Below are 17,675 nucleotides of genomic sequence, written 5' to 3' on the forward strand. Positions count from 1 at the left end.
GCTTGCATGAAATAATATGAAACTCGGTACACTTATAGATCTCATCGGTTCATATATCCTTCATGCTCTGACTTTTTACCCCAGTCCAACAGGAAGTCGGCTATTTGGGGTAGTTAGAAAAACGCATTCAATGGAATTTAAAATACTCCTCCTAGACGATTCAACCAATCGCCACGAAACTCGGTGTGCATGAAGTCAAGACATTGAGGATGAAAACTTGCGAGGGGATTTTTGATATCTCGAACGGTTTGGCCGTGACGAATTTATGGCGAATATTGGAAACAGGAAGTGTGTTATAACATCCTCATACATTAACTGATCTTGATGAAACTTCAGCAGTGTGTTCGTTGTAAGAGGCCGATCACATGGATGTGACTATTGTGAGTCAAAGTTATAGCGCCACCAACTGGCAGCAGGAAGTGTGTCACTTTCAAAATGCTTTGAATTCACCCTCTTATTTTTACCCGATTTGCTTCAAACTTCATCTGTATAATGTAAACACACGACAGATGTAGACCTGTGAAAGGATGATTGATATCTTTAATACTGTCGCCATGGCAACGCTTTAAACTTTTATATTCTTTTTGGATGCATTTGAGGCTCTTAACATGCTTCAAATTGCATGAAACTCAACATGCATATCACATTTATTGCCTACTACACTTGTGCGAAGTTTCAGAAACGGGCGTGGTAAGGGGCTCAGTAGCGCCACCTTTAGTCAAAAATGGGGTATTAGTTTTACCTACAGTAACCAAACTCGGTACGTATATTCTTCTCTTCGATCCGGACAACTTTCTAATTTACACTCATTAGCCCCGACCAACAGGAAATCAGATATTTTGGTTTGAATGGGAGAAGATCTGAGAATTTTGCCAGTCTCTCTCAGTGTGTGTGTGTGTGTGTGAGAGAGGAGGGGCGCTTTATGTTAACCCTTTCTCTGCTGTGTGCGACTTCTCGGGCACTTATGGGGCCCTTGACGTGCTCAAAAACTCTTCAAACTTTGCACACAGGTCAGAACCCGCGGCCATCAGGGCCGGGTTGAAGCTGGTACCTGGGCGTGGCATGGGGGCTCGACAGCGCCCCCTGAGATGGGATTCGAACACTTGTCCATATATCAAACACGCTTACATGAATAAGTATGAAACTCGGTACACATTTAGATCTCATTGGGCCGAACAACTTTCGTGCTCTAAGTTTTACGCCAGTCCAACAGGAAGTCGGCTATTATGGGTTGTATGAAAACGCATGTCCCTGGAATTTGATATACTCCTCCAAGAAAAATTATCCTATCGCCACCAAACTCGGTCAGCATGAAGTAAAGACATTGAGGATACTAAATTGCGGACGGATTTTTGATATCTCGAACGGTTTGGCCGCGGCGAGGAAACGAAGTTATGGCGAGAAAAGAAAAACACAATGTGTTATAACGTCTTCATACATTTATTGATCTTGATGAAGCTTCAGCAGTGTGTTTGTTGTAAGAGGGCGATCACATGGATGTGACTATTGTGAGTCAAAGTTATAGCGCCACCAACTGGCAGCAGGAAGTGTGTTACTTTCAAGATACTTTTGACTAAAGTGGGGGGGTTATTTTTACCTACAGTCACAAAACTCGGTCTGTATATTGTGCTTATCGATCCGGACAACTTTCTGATTTACAGTCATTAGCTCCGACCAACAGGAAGTCAGATATTTTGGTTTGAATGTGGTTTTGTCTCTCTCTGACAGAGTTCCCCCTGCCATTCTCTCTTTGTGTGTGTGTGTGTGGGGTGGGGGGGAAGGGAGGGAGGGCACACACACAGACAGCCCCCCCCCTTTTCTGTGTGTGTTTGGAGGGGAGCAGAAAGACTCACACTGATACAAGCTCTAAAGCAGACTTCTTCTCGACAGTCAAAGCGGGGTTACGTTATTGCCCGTCGTGCACAGGAACCCGAAAGGCAACGGGGGTGGCGGCTTTTTATATATATATATATAAATAAATATAGCTGCAAGCAGCGATGGAGGGCCCAAGCCGGTGGCAGCGCCAGCCCGGTGCCTTTAGTGTAACTAAAGGCACCAGGGTGGCGGTGCCACCGGCTTGGGCCCGTAATCGCTGCTTGCAGCTATATTTATTATTATTCTTCTTCTTCTCCGCATTTAATCGCATTTTTGAGGGCCTAAACATGCACGAAAACTCACGAAAATTTGCACACGCGTCAGAACTGCCGAAAATTGACATCTGATATGCGTTTCAGAATTGGGCGGGGTAAAATGGCTCGATAGCGCCACCTATAAAGGTTCAACGGAGTGCGCCTCCCGCTACGTTTCATGTACGTGTACGAAATTCGGTACATACATGTAATGACCCAATACCTACAAAAAAGTCTCTTGGAGCATAGCCTTAAACACAACAGGAAGTCAGCCATTTTGAACTTCCTCTCTGATTTTTGTGCAGTTTTTGGCATTTTCAGGCCTCGTACTTTAACGAACTCCTCCTACAGTTTTAATCTGATCATCTTCAAATTTGGTGAGTGTAATCTTAAGGCCTTTGCGATGTTAAATTGCGAAGATCTAGAGTTTTCGTCGAAGGGCGTGTCCTCGGCGGCCTGACAAATTTTGATGTTTCGCCATGAAACAGGAAGTTGCTGTAACTCAGGCAAACAATGTCCAATCTGCCCCAAACTTCACACGTTTGATAAGCGTTCTGTCCTGAACACATGACCATGCTCAAATTCAGTTACAGTCATAGCGCCACCTGCTGGCAACAGGAAGTGACATGTTTAACACTGTTTTGGACTCCTAATAACATATAAAAAATTGCCAGCAAGTGCTAAACATGTTAACAACATACTAGAAACATGCTAAAACATGCTAGCAAACATTAGCTAAGTGCTAAAGCATGCTATTACTGCAATTAAATAGGAATTTGCTGTAACTCAGGCATTGAATGCCCAATCTGCCCCAAACTTCACACGTTTGATAAGAGTTCTGGTCTGAACACATTTACATGAGAATATTCAGTTATAGTAATAGCGCCACCTATTGGCAACAGGAAGTGACATGTTTAACACTGTCATGCTGTACTAGCAACATATTAAATAAACCATTGAGTTATAAACATGTTAGAAACATGTTAAAACATGCTAGCAATTCTTAGCTAAGTGCTAAAGCATGCTAATGCAATGAAACAGGAAGTTGTTGTTACTCAAGTAGGCAATGTCCAATCTGCCCCAAACTTCACAGGTTTGATAAGAGTTCTGTCCTGAACACATTTACATGAGAATAATCAGTTAGAGTAATAGCGCCACCTGCTGGCAACAGGAAGTGACATGTTTAACACCATTTTGGACTCCTAATAACATAAAAAATTGCCAGCAAGTGCTAAACATGTTAACAACATACAGGAAACATGCTAAAACATGCTAACAAACATTAGCTGAGTGCTAAAGCATGCTATTACTGCAATTAAATAGGAATTTGCTGTAACTCAGGCATTGAATGTTCAATTTGCCCCAATTTCACACGTTTGATAAGAGTTCTGGTCTGAACACATTTACATGAGAGTATTCAGTTATAGTAATAGCGCCACCTACTGGCAACAGGAAGTGACATGTTCAACACTGTGATGTTGTACTAGCAACATATTAAATAAACCATTGAGTTATAAACATGTTAGAAACCTGTTAAAACATGCTAGCAATTCTTAGCTAAGTGCTAAAGCATGCTAATGCAATGAAACAGGAAGTTGTTGTTACTCAAGAAGGCAATGTCCAATCTGCCCCAAACTTCACACGTTTGATAAGAGTCCTGCCCTGAACACATTTACATGACACTATTCAGTTATAGTAATAGCGCCACCTACTGGCAACAGGAAGTGACATGTTCAACACTGTGATGTTGTACTAGCAACATATTAAATAAACCATTGAGTTATAAACATGTTAGAAACATGTTAAAACATGCTAGCAATTCTTAGCTAAGTGCTAAAGCATGCTAATGCAATGAAACAGGAAGTTGTTGTTACTCAAGAAGGCAATGTCCAATCGGCCCCAAACTTCACACGTTTGATAAGAGTCCTGCCCTGAACACATCTACATGACACTTTTCAGTTATAGTAATAGCGCCACCTACTGGCAACAGGAAGTGACATGGTTAACACTGTGATGCAGTACTAGCAACATATTAAATATTCCATTGAGTAATAAACATGTTAGAAACCTGTTAAAACATGCTAGCAATTCTTAGCTAAGTGCTAAAGCATGCTAATGCAATGAAACGGGAAGTTATTGTTACTGAAGAAGACAATGTCCAATCTGCCCCAAACTTCACATGTTTGATAAGAGTCCTGCCCTGAACACATCTACATGACAATTTTAAGTTAAAGTAATAGCGCCACCTACTGTCGACAGGAAGTGACACGTTTTAAACTGTGATGCATTGCTAGCGACATATTTAATATGCCATTGAGTTCTAAACATGCTAGAAACATGCTAAAACATGCTAGCAACACTTATCTGAGTGATAACGCATGCTATTATCCCCATAATAAAGGACATTTTTGTAACTGACTTTGACATACTCCTATATTTACCTACTTAAATGCACAATGCCCACCGTGCTCTGTCTTCCTAAATCCACCGGGTGGCGGTTGGCACGGGTGCGAGGGCCCTTTCATCGCTGCTTGCAGCTTTAATTATTATTATTATTTTCCGCATTTGATCGCATTTTTGAGGGCCTAAACATGCACGAAAACTCACGAAAATTTGCACACGCGTCAGAACTGGCGAAAATTGACATCTGATATGCGTTTCAGAATTGGGCGGGGTAAAATGGCTCGATAGCGCCACCTATAAAGGTTCAACGGAGTGCGCCTCCCGCTACGTTTCACGTATGTGTACGAAATTCGGTACATACATGTAATGACCCAATACCTACAAAAAAGTCTCTTGGAGCATAGCCTTAAACACAACAGGAAGTCAGCCATTTTGAACTTCCTCTCTGATTTTTGTGCAGTTTTTGCCATTTTCAGGCCTCGTACTTTAACGAACTCCTCCTACAGTTTTAATCTGATCATCTTCAAATTTGGTGAGTGTAATCTTAAGGCCTTTGCGACGTTAAATTGCGAAGATCTAGAGTTTTCGTCGAAGGGCGTGTCCTCGGCGGCCTGACAAATTTTGATGTTTCGCCATGAAACAGGAAGTTGCTGTAACTCAGGCAAACAATGTCCAATCTGCCCCAAACTTCACACGTTTGATAAGAGTCCTGTCCTGAACACATGACATGCTCAAATTCAGTTACAGTCATAGCGCCACCTGCTGGCAACAGGAAGTGACATGTTTAACACTGTTTTGGACTCCTAATAACATAAAAAATTGCCACCAAGTGCTTAACATGCTAACAACATACTAGAAACATGCTAAAACATGCTAGCAAACATTAGCTAAGTGCTAAAGCATGCTATTACTGCAATTAAATAGGAATTTGCTGTAACTCAGGCATTGAATGTCCAATCTGCCCCAAACTTCACACGTTTGATAAGCGTTCTGTCCTGAACACATGACCATGCTCAAATTTAGTTACAGTCATAGCGCCACATGCTGGCAACAGGAAGTGACATGTTTAACACTGTTTTGGACTCCTAATAACATATAAAAAATTGCCAGCAAGTGCTTAACATGTTAACAACATACTAGAAACATGCTAAAACATGCTAGCAAACATTAGCTAAGTGCTAAAGCATGCTATTACTGCAATTAAATAGGAATTTGCTGTAACTCAGGCATTGAATGTCCAATCTGCCCCAAACTTCACACGTTTGATAAGCGTTCTGTCCTGAACACATGACCATGCTCAAATTCAGTTACAGTCATAGCGCCACCTGCTGGCAACAGGAAGTGACATGTTTAACACTGTTTTGGACTCCTAATAACATACAAAAAAGTGCCAGCAAGTGTTAAACATGTTAACAACATACTAGAAACATGCTAAAACATGCTAGCAAACATTAGCTAGGTGCTAAATCATGCTATTAATGCAATTAAATAGGAATTTGCTGTAACTGGCATTGGATGTTTAATCGGCCCCAAACTTCACACGGTTGAATATTCTCATGTTTAACACATTTACATGAGAATATTCAGTTATAGTAATAGCGCCACCTACTGGCAACAGCAAATGACATGTTTAACACTGTGATGCTGTACTAGCAACATATTAAATATGCCATTGAGTTATAAACATGTTAGAAACCTGTTAAAACATGCTAGCAATTCTTAGCTAAGTGATAAAGCATGCTAATGCAATGAAAGAGGAAGTTGTTGTTACTAAAGAAGGCAATGTCCAATCTTTCCCAAACTTTACACGTTTGATAAGAGTCCTGTCCTGAACACATCTACATGACACTTTTCAGTTATAGTAATAGCGCCACCTACTTGCAACAGGAAGTGACATGTTTAACACTGTGATGCAGTACTAGCAACATTTTAAATATGCCATTGAGTTATATACATGTTAGAAACATGTTAAAACATGCTAGCAATTCTTAGCTAAGTGCTAAAGCACGCTAATGCAATGAAACAGGAAGTTGGTGTTACTGAAGAAGGCAATGTCCAATCTGCCCCAAACTTCACACGTTTGATAAGAGTCCTGCCCTGAACACATCTACATGACAATTTTAAGTTAAAGTAATAGCGCCACCTACTGTCGACAGGAAGTGACACGTTCTACACTGTGATGCATTACTAGTGACATATTTAATATGCCATTGAGTTCTAAACATGCTAGAAACATGCTAAAACATGCTAGCAACACTTATCTGAGTTATAACGCATGCTATTATCCCCATAATCAAGGACATTTTTGTAACTGACTTTGACATACTCCTCCTATTTTTACCTACTTAAATGCACATTGCCCACCGTGCTCTGTCTTCCTAAAGCCACCGGGTGGCGGTGGCACGGGTGCGAGGGCCCTTTCATCGCTGCTTGCAGCTTTAATTATTATATTACTACCTTTTGGGCACTTTTGGGGGCCTTAACGTGCTCAAAAACTCTTGAAACTTTGCACACTGGTCAGAACCCGCGGCCATTAGAGCCGGACTGAAGCTGGTACCCGGGCGTGGCAGGGGGGCTCGACAGCGCCCCCTGGAACGCGGTCCGAAAACTTGGTCCATAAATCAAACACGCTTGCGTGGAATAATATGAAACTCGGTACACTTATAGATCTCATCGGTTCATATATCCTTCGTGCTCTGACTTTTTACCCCAGCCCAACAGGAAGTCGGCTATTTGGCGTAGTTTAAAAAACACATGCAATGGAATTTAAAATACTCCTCCTAGAGAATTCAACCAATCACCACGAAACTCGGTCAGCATGAAGTCAAGACATGGAGGATGATAAATTGCAAGGGGATTTTTGATATCTCGAACGGTTTGGCCGTGGCGAGGAAACAAATTTATGGCGAATATTGGAAACAGGAAGTGTGTTATAACATCCTCATACATTAACTGATCTTGATGAAACTTCAGCAGTGTGTTCACTGTAAGAGGCCGATCACATGGATGTGACTATTGTGAGTCAAAGTTATAGCGCCACCAACTGGCAGCAGGAAGTGTGTCACTTTCAAAATGCTTTGAATTCACCCTCTTATTTTTACCCAATTTGCTTCAAACTTCATCTGTATAATGTAAACACACGGCAGATGTAGACCTGTGAAAGGATTATTGATATCTTAAATACTGTTGCCATGGCAACGCATCAAACTTTAATATTCTTTTTTTGAGACTCTTAGCATACTTGAAATTGCATGAAACTCGACAGACACTTTACATTTATTGCCTAGTACACTTGTGCAAAGTTTCAGAAACGGGCGTGGTAAGGGGCTCAGTAGCGCCACCTTTAGTCAAAAATGGGGTATTAGTTTTACCTACAGTAACAAAAATCGGTATCTATATTTATCTCCCCGAGCCGGACAACTTTCTAATTGACAGTCATTAGCTCCGACCAACAGGAAGTCAGATATTGTGGTTTGAATGTGATTTGATGGGAATTTTGCCAGTCTCTCTCAGTGTCTGTGTGTGTGTGTGAGGAGGGGGGGCTTTATTTTAACCCTTTCTCTGCTGTGTGGGACTTCTCTGGCACTTTTGAGGGCCTTAACATGCTCGAAAACTCTTGAAATTTTGCACACAGGTCAGAACCCGCGGCCATCAGGGCCAGGCTGAAGCTGGTACCCGGGCGTGGCATGGGGGCTCGACAGCGCCCCCTGTAATGGGATTCGAACACTTGTCCATATATCAAACACGCTTGCATGAATAAGTATGAAACTCGGTACACATTTAGATATCATCGGGCCGAAAAACTTTCGTGCTCTAAGTTTTACGCCAGTCAAACAGGAAGTCGGCTATTATGGGCTGTATGAAAATGCATGCCCCTGGAATTTGATATACTCCTCCAAGAAAAATTATCCTATCGCCACCAAACTCAGTCAGCATGAAGTAAAGACATTGAGGACGCTAAATTGCGGACGGATTTTTGATATCTTGAACGGTTTGGCCGTGGCGAGGAAACGAAGTTATGGCGAGAAAAGAAAAACACAATGTTTTATAACGTCTTCATACATTTATTGAGCTTGATGAAACTTCAGCAGTGTGTTTGTTGTAAGAGGGCGATCACATGGATGTGACTATTATGAGTCAAAGTTATAGCGCCACCAACTGGCAGCAGGAAGTGTGTTACTTTCAAGATACTTTTGACTAAAGTGGGGGGGGGGGGGGGGGGGGTATTTTTACCTACAGTCACAAAACTCGATCTGTATATTGTGCTTATCGATCCGGACAACTTTCTCATTTACAGTCATTAGCTCCAACCAACAGGAAGTCAGATATTTTGGTTTGAATGTGGTTTTGTCTCTCTCTGTGTGTGTCTCTGTGTTTGTCTCTCTCTGTGTGTGGGGAGGGAGGGAGGGCACACACACAGACAGCCCCCCCTTTTCTGTGTGTGTTTGGAGGGGAGCAGAAAGACTTCTTCTCGACGGTCAAAGCAGGGTTACGTTATTGCCCGTCGTGCACAGGAACCCGAAAGGCAACGGGATGGCGGCTTTTTATATATATATATATAAATAAATATAGCTGCAAGCAGCGATGGAGGGCCCAAGCCGCTGGCAGCGCCAGCCCGGTGCCTTTAGTGTAACTAAAGGCACCAGGGTGGCGGTGCCACCGGCTTGGGCCCGTAATCGCTGCTTGCAGCTATATTTAATAATTGATTTGTCTCAGTTAAAGGTTACATTTTAAGTGTGAACGTTAGCAGAATTTTCTTTTAAAATTCTTGGCTGCTTCCATTCTTGGTAAAATATTATAGAAAAAACAGCTTATTAAAGAAATATAACGATATATGTTTGAGTTTGATATGTGTTCAGTTAATTATCTTTTTTATTCTTTTCTTTTTTGCAGAAGCTGGTGTTCTAGCTATGACGTATATAAAAAAAGGATTGCTGGTGCCAGACCATGTCATGACACGTCTTCTTTTGCCTAGATTGGTGGAGATGACCAAATACAGCTGGTTGTTGGATGGTATGGTGGTAAATCTCATTTTAATAAATTATTTACCCGTGCACATCATTTTTTTAATCCATGTGCCCTTGTAATACTACTACTACTACTAAAATAACTTCCTCTCCCTTTTGCAATTGACATCTCTTCTCTGAATGTGTTTACTGGCACGAGGGCGGGACAACCTGTCACTCACATGAGATCACAGCAATCGCAAACCATAATGATCCAACCATCCAATCTATTCCTGATGGACCAAATTAAGTCCCACCCTACATTTTTTCTTGTTCGAGAAGCCGTTTCACTTGGATATTTCACAAACGGAAGAATAGGCCACTTTCGTTTCATGCGACTTTAATGATTAATCCTTTTGCTATATTATTATTATTCATTTATTTATTTATGACTATGCTAAATCTTTTTAGAGGAAGCAAAACTTTCATTTCTTCATTCAACAGAAACTCAAAACAATCTGTAGTGTTAGTAATTTTAGGAAGTAAGCTATAAGCCTTGGATATATGTTGCCTTATATTGCCTATTTTCATTTTATGAATTGATAACTGATTTCTGAGATCAAAAAGTCGAGATGTAACAGCTGCTAGCTTAGAAAATCAAAGTCACTAGCTCCTAATATAGGATGAGAGTGTGACCTACAAACATTCTTGCTACATGGATTAAACTAGTGTTCCTTTATTGCAGGACTGTACAGATTAAAGTGCAAACTGCAAAGGCTAATCCCAACTAAAGGTTCAAAATTAATATAGACTACAAAAACGTATCTACACTCACTCACAAGTAATGAAAGCAGGTCTCCCCACTGGCAATGTTATAATGAATAAAAAAATACACAATATGTAGGGTATTATGTGTTTTTTATCATTATAGCATTGCCAGCAGGGGACCAAATAAGGATGTAGTATTGCAACACTTGACATTTATGCATGGTTACAAAACTACACATTGCAACAAAAGTGTGACATTTCAAAGTACCGGTAGCATTTATTTATAACCTTCAATTGGCATCATACTAATTTATAATGAAATGAAGAAAATGCAATCACTCATATGTGAATAAATCAGGTGTGCGCATGAACATTTTGATGTTTGACCTGTAATAAGTGTTAGAAGTCATTTTTGTGAATTTACCTTCCAGGTTTCCCTCGAACACTAGCTCAGGCTAAAGCCCTAAACAGTGTGTGTGATCTGGATATAGCCATCAACCTCAACATCCCTCTGGAAACACTGAAAGAAAGGCTGCGACATCGCTGGATACATCCAGCCAGTGGGAGAGTGTACAATATGTGCTTCAATCCTCCCCGCGTCCAGGTGAAAATACTAGTCATTGTCCTCCATTTCAGTTTGAGATAGGATATCACAGTGCAGTACATGTAGCCACATTAAATTAGATAAGAGTTAGTAGGTTATGGAGGAATAATGAAAATGAAAGCAAATCTCAATTTCCCTTTTTCATTGTTTCTGCACTGAAACCTTTAAACTCATAGGAAGTCTGTCTGACTCCTTTGCTCCAAAAGCAGGTTGAGCAACAACATAAATGTATAGCACTTTATCCTCCTGTTAAATAGAGTAAATATAGTATTGTGCCATGAAGTATGTGCTGCATTTTTAAGCAAAACAGATACAGGTGCATTCTGGGAATTTCTAGGGAGCAAATATTTCTGTGTACTGGAATTATTTTGTCCGCATCAGAAATGCACCGTAAAAAGTAGGCACTTTCAGTTGTTACGTCAAAGAGCTTTTTCTAGGCCCATACAAACTGTTTTATTGGTATGAATTAATGTATAGGCTGATTAACTGATATTAATCATATTTTTTAATTGAATAAAACCAGTTCATTTAGATGTTACAAGTGTGGCTGTGTATGTACTCCCTACTGAACTAGGGAGTGCATTGAGACAAGATTTCGCAATATTCTCAAGATTTTCGTTAGTGTGTTCACACTGAGGCTGAAACCTCATTTTATTTAAATGGAAAACACCACATGGTTCTCTGAAATAGAAAGTAAAATGTTCCTTTTTAAAATGACACTACCCTACACCTTCTTGCAGAGTTTAGTTCCAGCATTAAAGACCCCTGAACCAGCTAATAAAGGTCTTTGAAATTACAAAATTACAACCAGGTGTTTTGGAACGGGGGTTCTGGACAGGGTTCACTCCTCGGGGTTCACAGGGTCCTTCGCTGCCCACCAACTTTACACATTTTGTTGCTTTTCTAAGATTGCTTGCTATCCTCTTAAAGCTGCCGTAGGCAAGTCTGGCAGATTGAGTGGACTTAGACAAAATTTTGAATGTTTACAACTCTCATGACCCTCCCCCACTACCAACGAGCACCCGCCCATCGTCAGTGCGTGTGTACCTGATTTTCTGTGAACGCGTCCGTCTCTTCAGCATCGATCAACACCATAGACTCGGAGGTAGGCTGCCCTGGCTAATCTATCCATAGATAGCAATAACCGAAGAACTGGAAGCTTGTTATTTGATTTTCTCTCTGCCATCACGCTTCGTACAATCTTCAGGCGAACTTCAGGCGTGTCGTGTGCATGTGATATTGTAACGTCCGCGTCTGCGCGAGGGAGGGGGATCTGTGATTTGTGCACGACCTGTGATTGACAGTCAGATCTCGCACCCCCCTGCGCTGATTAGACCCGATGATCCGGGAGCGGTGGATTTTTGTAAAACAAAATAACACGCTCCAGGTGGAGTTAGAAGCTCGGGTTTTTTCTAAAACCACCTTATTTATGTTGTTCTGTCGGATTATAGTGTCAATTTCACTGAATTTGATCAAAAAAATTTTGCAGACGGCAGCTTTAATTTTACTGAACTGGAAGAATCCTCAGCCACAATCTCACGCTCGTTGGATAAAGGATACCCTATATTTTATGAAATTAGAGAAAATTAGATATTCTTTTCAGAGGTCTACAATATTTTAATAAAAATTGCCAGCCCTTTCTTGCACTTTTTAAAACTCTCCAGCTTGACATATATATATATATATATATATATTTCACTATTATTACTATTTTTTTCTTTTACTCTTTCTTAAACCTTTTTTCTTTGTAATGATTTTGTGTTTCTAAATTGTTTACTATTTTTTTCTAGCTGTGTTACACAATTTTTGGTCACACTTTATATTGGGTATCTGTAATGTACTTGCATAAAAATAAAATAGTTAGTAAAATAGTTAGGTACAATTGTGTTCTTGTCGTATTGCAAAACACTATTTCTGCTATTAGGTTGGGATACTAGTAAGTTTAGGGACAAGTTTGGTGGTATGGTTAGGTTTGAGTGGGTTAAGGGGTAGGGGAAGGGTCAACAGTGTAATTATAGATGTAATTAAAATCAGAAATGCATTATGTTAATAGTAGTTAAAAACACTTAATATAAAGTGGGACCAGATCTTTCTAACAGCCTTGCTCATTTCTGTTGTGTTTATAGGGGATAGATGACATCACAGGAGAGCCATTGATTCAACAGGAAGATGACAGACCAGAAGCCCTGGTGGCCAGACTGAGACACTACAAAGATGTTGCCAAACCGGTCATCGATTTCTATAAGTACGCTCATAAAGCATTCATAGAAATTACCTCACATTTTGGAATGCAATCCAAAACACACCCAGTGTGCTTGTGACTGTACTTCTATGACTCAGAGTCAAATTAACGAATGACTTGTGTACCTGGCTTTTACCTTGTTTACTAACAGCATTGTAATTCTTTGAAGGGCTAAAGGCATCCTGTACACATATTCAGACACAGAGACTGATCAGATCTGGCCGAATATCTGCACACTTCTCAGCACAAGGATCCCCACCATCCAATCAGATGCACGGTGTGCTTCAACTCCCTGAGGAAATCCTCTAACATTCTTATATCCAAGAGAACCAACGTGGCCTCATCTCAGAGGAATTGCTGATTGACCACTTCGATTTCCAAAGATTCCATGCTAATCATTTTTATGATTGCAGCGTGTCCGTTCGTGGTATAGTAATATTCTTCATAGTGCTATCTTTGATTATTTCACTTGCTGAAAAACTTGCTGTCTGCTTTTATAGTGTTATTGGTTCCTAAATTTCAACTCAGAGTGCACAGATTTCACATAGATGTGATTAAATCACATATGAATAATAAGTGAAGGGTAGACGCACGTGACTTTGTGTGAATGAGACTGAACTGTTCAAGCATTCCTGTGAGATTCTAGATTCAATTATTTCTGAGATGACTTTACTTTATATCATCTCTGTCAGTGGTATTTAGCTTTCTCACATATTTCTTTGTAGTGTTGTCATGCTACTACCGTATACATCATAAAGAATGCTATGATTATGTTTTTGTTTTACAAGCTTTATAATCCACAAATACCTTGGTAAAGTACAATTTCTTAATCTGCTGAAATTGCTATTGAGGAGACCAGGCCTTATTCTTTGAAATACAGTGATAGAATGTTTAACTGTTAAAAATCATACCAATGTATTGGTAACACTATAGCAAATGGCTGTATATAAGTAATAATCCTATTTCATTACAAATGTTCATTAAACACTGCCTCCTTTTTGGTAAATACTGTTCGGCATTGCATTTTTAAGACCCATATCAAGAGAGATTTCGATAAGAAACAATCTAGTAATGTTTTATGATTATATATTGTAACTATTTGTAAATTAATAATGGTTTAGTGTTCAACCATTACAACAGTGACAGTGATTAAAGCGCAGATTTACCAGAAACCAAAGATGCAATTACAATTAGATTCAAATTAGTCCCCAAAACAAAAGATAAGCTGAAGGATCTCAGAGTGTTAGGCACACAAGACCTTGTGATACTTATCAACCTATCTTTATTTGTCTCCGTTTACTTTTCTTTTATTCTTAATTGCTTCCCATTTTCTCGCTCTCATTTTTTTTTTCAGTCGTCCTATACACCAGCTAATAAGGGTTGGAGAAAACACTCAAAATAATTCCACACCATCTTGATGTGCAATCCCATATACAAGAATTTACATGTTTGAGCTTAGCCTTTTTTTTCCCATTGAAAATAAATGTATTTTCTCAGAAATTTGAAGTGTGTTCTTTTATCTTTCTCATGGAAATCTGTCTTTGGCTGCCCACAATACACATGAAACTTGTTCATAAAACATAATACACATAATATTCCATAAACTAACTGACAGAGGAACGGAAAGGATCTCCTAAAAATGTGTTTTAGTTGTTCTATGAGCCCTATAGGCTAGTGCCTTCCTGATATTTTTTTTCAGATTCATTAAAGAGGGTGTGAATTAATTTCAGCCACTGTACTACTTTTTGACAATAACTTATTTTAAGGCTATATGAGTGATTCTATAATTGGATATACATTTTGCAATTCAAAAAGTTACGGGGGGGAAAACTGTTTAATAACAGATTTTTTTTCCAGTAACTTATTGAAAACATTCCATTTTAATAATTCAGTGCTTGCCAAACACATTACTTTTTTTCTTTTTTACTTTTAACACGATTATTTATAGATTTATTTATAGAATTGTTTGTCAACTGTCAATTCTGTTACATACTGTCAACATTGTTACCCTTCCTTGGTAACGGAGTTTGACAGTAACAGAATTTACCATTTTAAACTTTGTAGCCATAAACTCCACTTGCTAGCATAAATGCTAAGAGCACATGGCACTAATGAAATCATGATTAAAAGACTTTTAAACAACCCACTGTGTGACCAGTGATACATTTTGTGGTATAAATATCGTGGTAACAGTTTTGACGTTTTACAAAATAACTTTTTGTGTAAGAACTTTTTAGATTAAAATATTTTTCAGAGAGAGCACACATACCTTTCAGTGCTTCTGATCTTATCAGTGAGTGAGAGTGACATAATTTCCTGTATCTTACATAGTTGTGGGAGATAATTCCACCTATTTAAAAGCAAGTATAGTATGGTAACAGAATTGACACAAAATGTATAAGATTATTTTTTAAGATAAAAGTTATTGTTAAACAATTTAATGTTGTAGATTTAGGAAAATTACCATTTATAAATAAAATATTACAGAAAGAAAAGTAAAATAAAATATTTTGATTACACAATGAATGATACATGAAGGAAAAAAAATACACTAATTCAGACAATAATAAATCATGATTTTCAGCTATATAAGACACTTTTTACAGAAAATATTATATTGTTATGGCCTGTAACATTTTGTGATCCATGACAACGAGTAACACATTCTGAAAATAAAAATATAACCATTTGAAAAAAGCAGATAAAATAATGACTTTGGACACCAAATGTACCTGTAATTATAGAATCACCCATATATAATACATATATTTATTATTGATAATTATTATTAGTTTTATGCATACAAATACTTCTTACGTAAAAGCGACGTCAGTGCAGGGTTGTACTCTGCGGTGGAATGCATTCAGGGGGCTGCGCGTTGACGTTTATGTTCGAATCCTACTACGGCGAAGGGCAAGCTTATGAATATTAATTAGATAAGATGACAGGACTCTCCCAGCGAGCCGTTTCGAGGAAGTTTATAAAGCGACGTCACCATAATCTAATTGATATTCACAATCTAAGCCTTAGCCATAGTAGCACACACCATCTGCGGCTACAGTTTGGACGCGGCATCACGGAAGTCCCGAAACGTACAAAAAAGATGTCATTGCTGAACGGAGTCTCGGTTTGATACATATTTATAATTCTCATCATCTTGCCTCGCATAAAAAATAGAAGTCAGACGGCTTATCACAAAACAACAACAACAACAAAAATCAGTGATATTTTGACTCCATTTCAAAAATCCATTCCATGATTTCCTAAAATACTAACGGTTCCGTCCATATATTGTGTACAGTTATTGAACATTTTAAAAATAAAAACAATATCAGTTTCTATTTACTAATCTCGATCAAACTGACGGTCCTTGTGAATTTTGCTTGTGGGTTGTTGTGATTCGATGATGCTGAAGTAGCTCGTCGTTGCTTCAAGTCTTGGTGCGCTTATTCGAAACGCAGCACGATTCGCTGGGACATGCGCCAATCTGACCTTTGACAGCTAGCGAATGACAAATGAAAGGTCAGCGTTTCTGACAGCAGCTGGGGCATCGGAGAATGAGAGACAGTGCATCGAAAGGTAGGAAGAAATGCTGTTTAGATAACTGAATGCAGCCTAATTATTATTAGTAGCGGTAGTCATACAGCATTGCATAAGACACTTCGATCTTACGTAGTGATTAAAATGTTATTAATAGCCTATATAAACCGTTGTGGCTGTCGTGATGTCATAATGCACCGAGAGGTTGGATTTTATCCTGATCTGCATTGCTAAATAAGTATTACGTTATATATAGTGCCATATGCGTTTTGTTTGGCTGTGCTCTTCATCATGTCAACATCTCTGCAGCATACAGTAATCGCGTTTGGGCATTTATATGATGAAAGGCCTGTTTTAAAAAGAATAAGCTACATGTAACGTTACACATGAGTCACGACAAGCAAAGCAGATCAGCTGATCGGACGCTAGACTGATGCAGGAGCTGGTGATGGTTTAGGGAATCCTTATTGCTTAGGCTACTAATATTATTATTTATTCTGATAAACCGAGATTTCGACAAAAGATGCACGACGACCATGCTCCAATCCAAAATCCAATCTTGGATGTTAGCTGGTAACGTTAGATGTTTTTTAGCTGGTCTAAGATTGTCATATTAGCAGCTAGCCTGTCTGTTAGCTGTTTGAACAGTTATGGTCCAAAACACAGCTTGACCATCCTAAGCTGTTGTGATCGTTTAGGATTTATTTTTCTATTATGATTTATTTGGTTTGTTTGTTTTATTTTGCTTTTATAAGAAGGCCAGCTAATATATATATATATATCACTGATTCTTGAGAGTCGGGACAAAACATGTCCCACATAGAAAAGTCTAATTTATAGCAAAAATTAAGAAATTCATCATGATTGGCATACTTACAAAGTTAAATCTAAAGGATTTGTATATACCTATCTGATTTTTAGAATAAACTTTTTATCTTTTTGGGGAAAATTTGAAGGTTTTCTACAGGTCCATGTAGAAGGTCCATGTTATTGCACTTGTCCTCAGCAAGAGGTCACAACATTAACCATCCCAAAAAACTTTA

The 17,675-nt window shown here is 39.0% G+C and overlaps 2 protein-coding genes across 9 annotated transcripts in view; both read left to right on the top strand.

The window, feature by feature from the left end:
• ak4 (adenylate kinase 4) overlaps positions 1-14,595 on the top strand; it is a 32,441-nt gene extending 17,846 nt beyond the window's left edge. For 2 of the 3 annotated variants that reach the window (XM_079628458.1, XM_079628457.1), the window contains 4 exons: positions 9,426-9,545; positions 10,678-10,850; positions 12,977-13,095; positions 13,262-14,595. In XM_079628458.1, coding sequence (XP_079484584.1) covers positions 9,426-9,545; positions 10,678-10,850; positions 12,977-13,095; positions 13,262-13,388 — 539 coding nt within the window. In that variant the 3' untranslated portion in view covers positions 13,389-14,595. The remainder of the gene's footprint in view (positions 1-9,425; positions 9,546-10,677; positions 10,851-12,976; positions 13,096-13,261) is intronic. The other variant, XM_079628459.1, reaches the window with a different exon arrangement.
• A 1,924-nt stretch (positions 14,596-16,519) lies between these two features.
• dnajc6 (DnaJ (Hsp40) homolog, subfamily C, member 6) overlaps positions 16,520-17,675 on the top strand; it is a 44,017-nt gene continuing 42,861 nt past the window's right edge. For 4 of the 6 annotated variants that reach the window (XM_079629175.1, XM_079629177.1, XM_079629167.1 and 1 more), the window contains exon 1: positions 16,538-16,671. Coding sequence is in view for 1 of the 6 variants with exons in the window: in XM_079629176.1 (XP_079485302.1) it covers positions 16,650-16,671 (22 nt within the window). In the remaining 5 variants the exon portion in view is untranslated. Of the gene's footprint in view, positions 16,672-17,675 lie in introns of all 6 variants that reach the window. The other 2 variants (XM_079629168.1, XM_079629176.1) reach the window with 2 other exon arrangements.

The sequence above is a fragment of the Phoxinus phoxinus genome (assembly GCF_949152265.1).
Source record: "Phoxinus phoxinus genome assembly, chromosome: 11".
In the NCBI taxonomy this organism is placed as follows: Eukaryota; Metazoa; Chordata; class Actinopteri; order Cypriniformes; family Leuciscidae; genus Phoxinus; species Phoxinus phoxinus.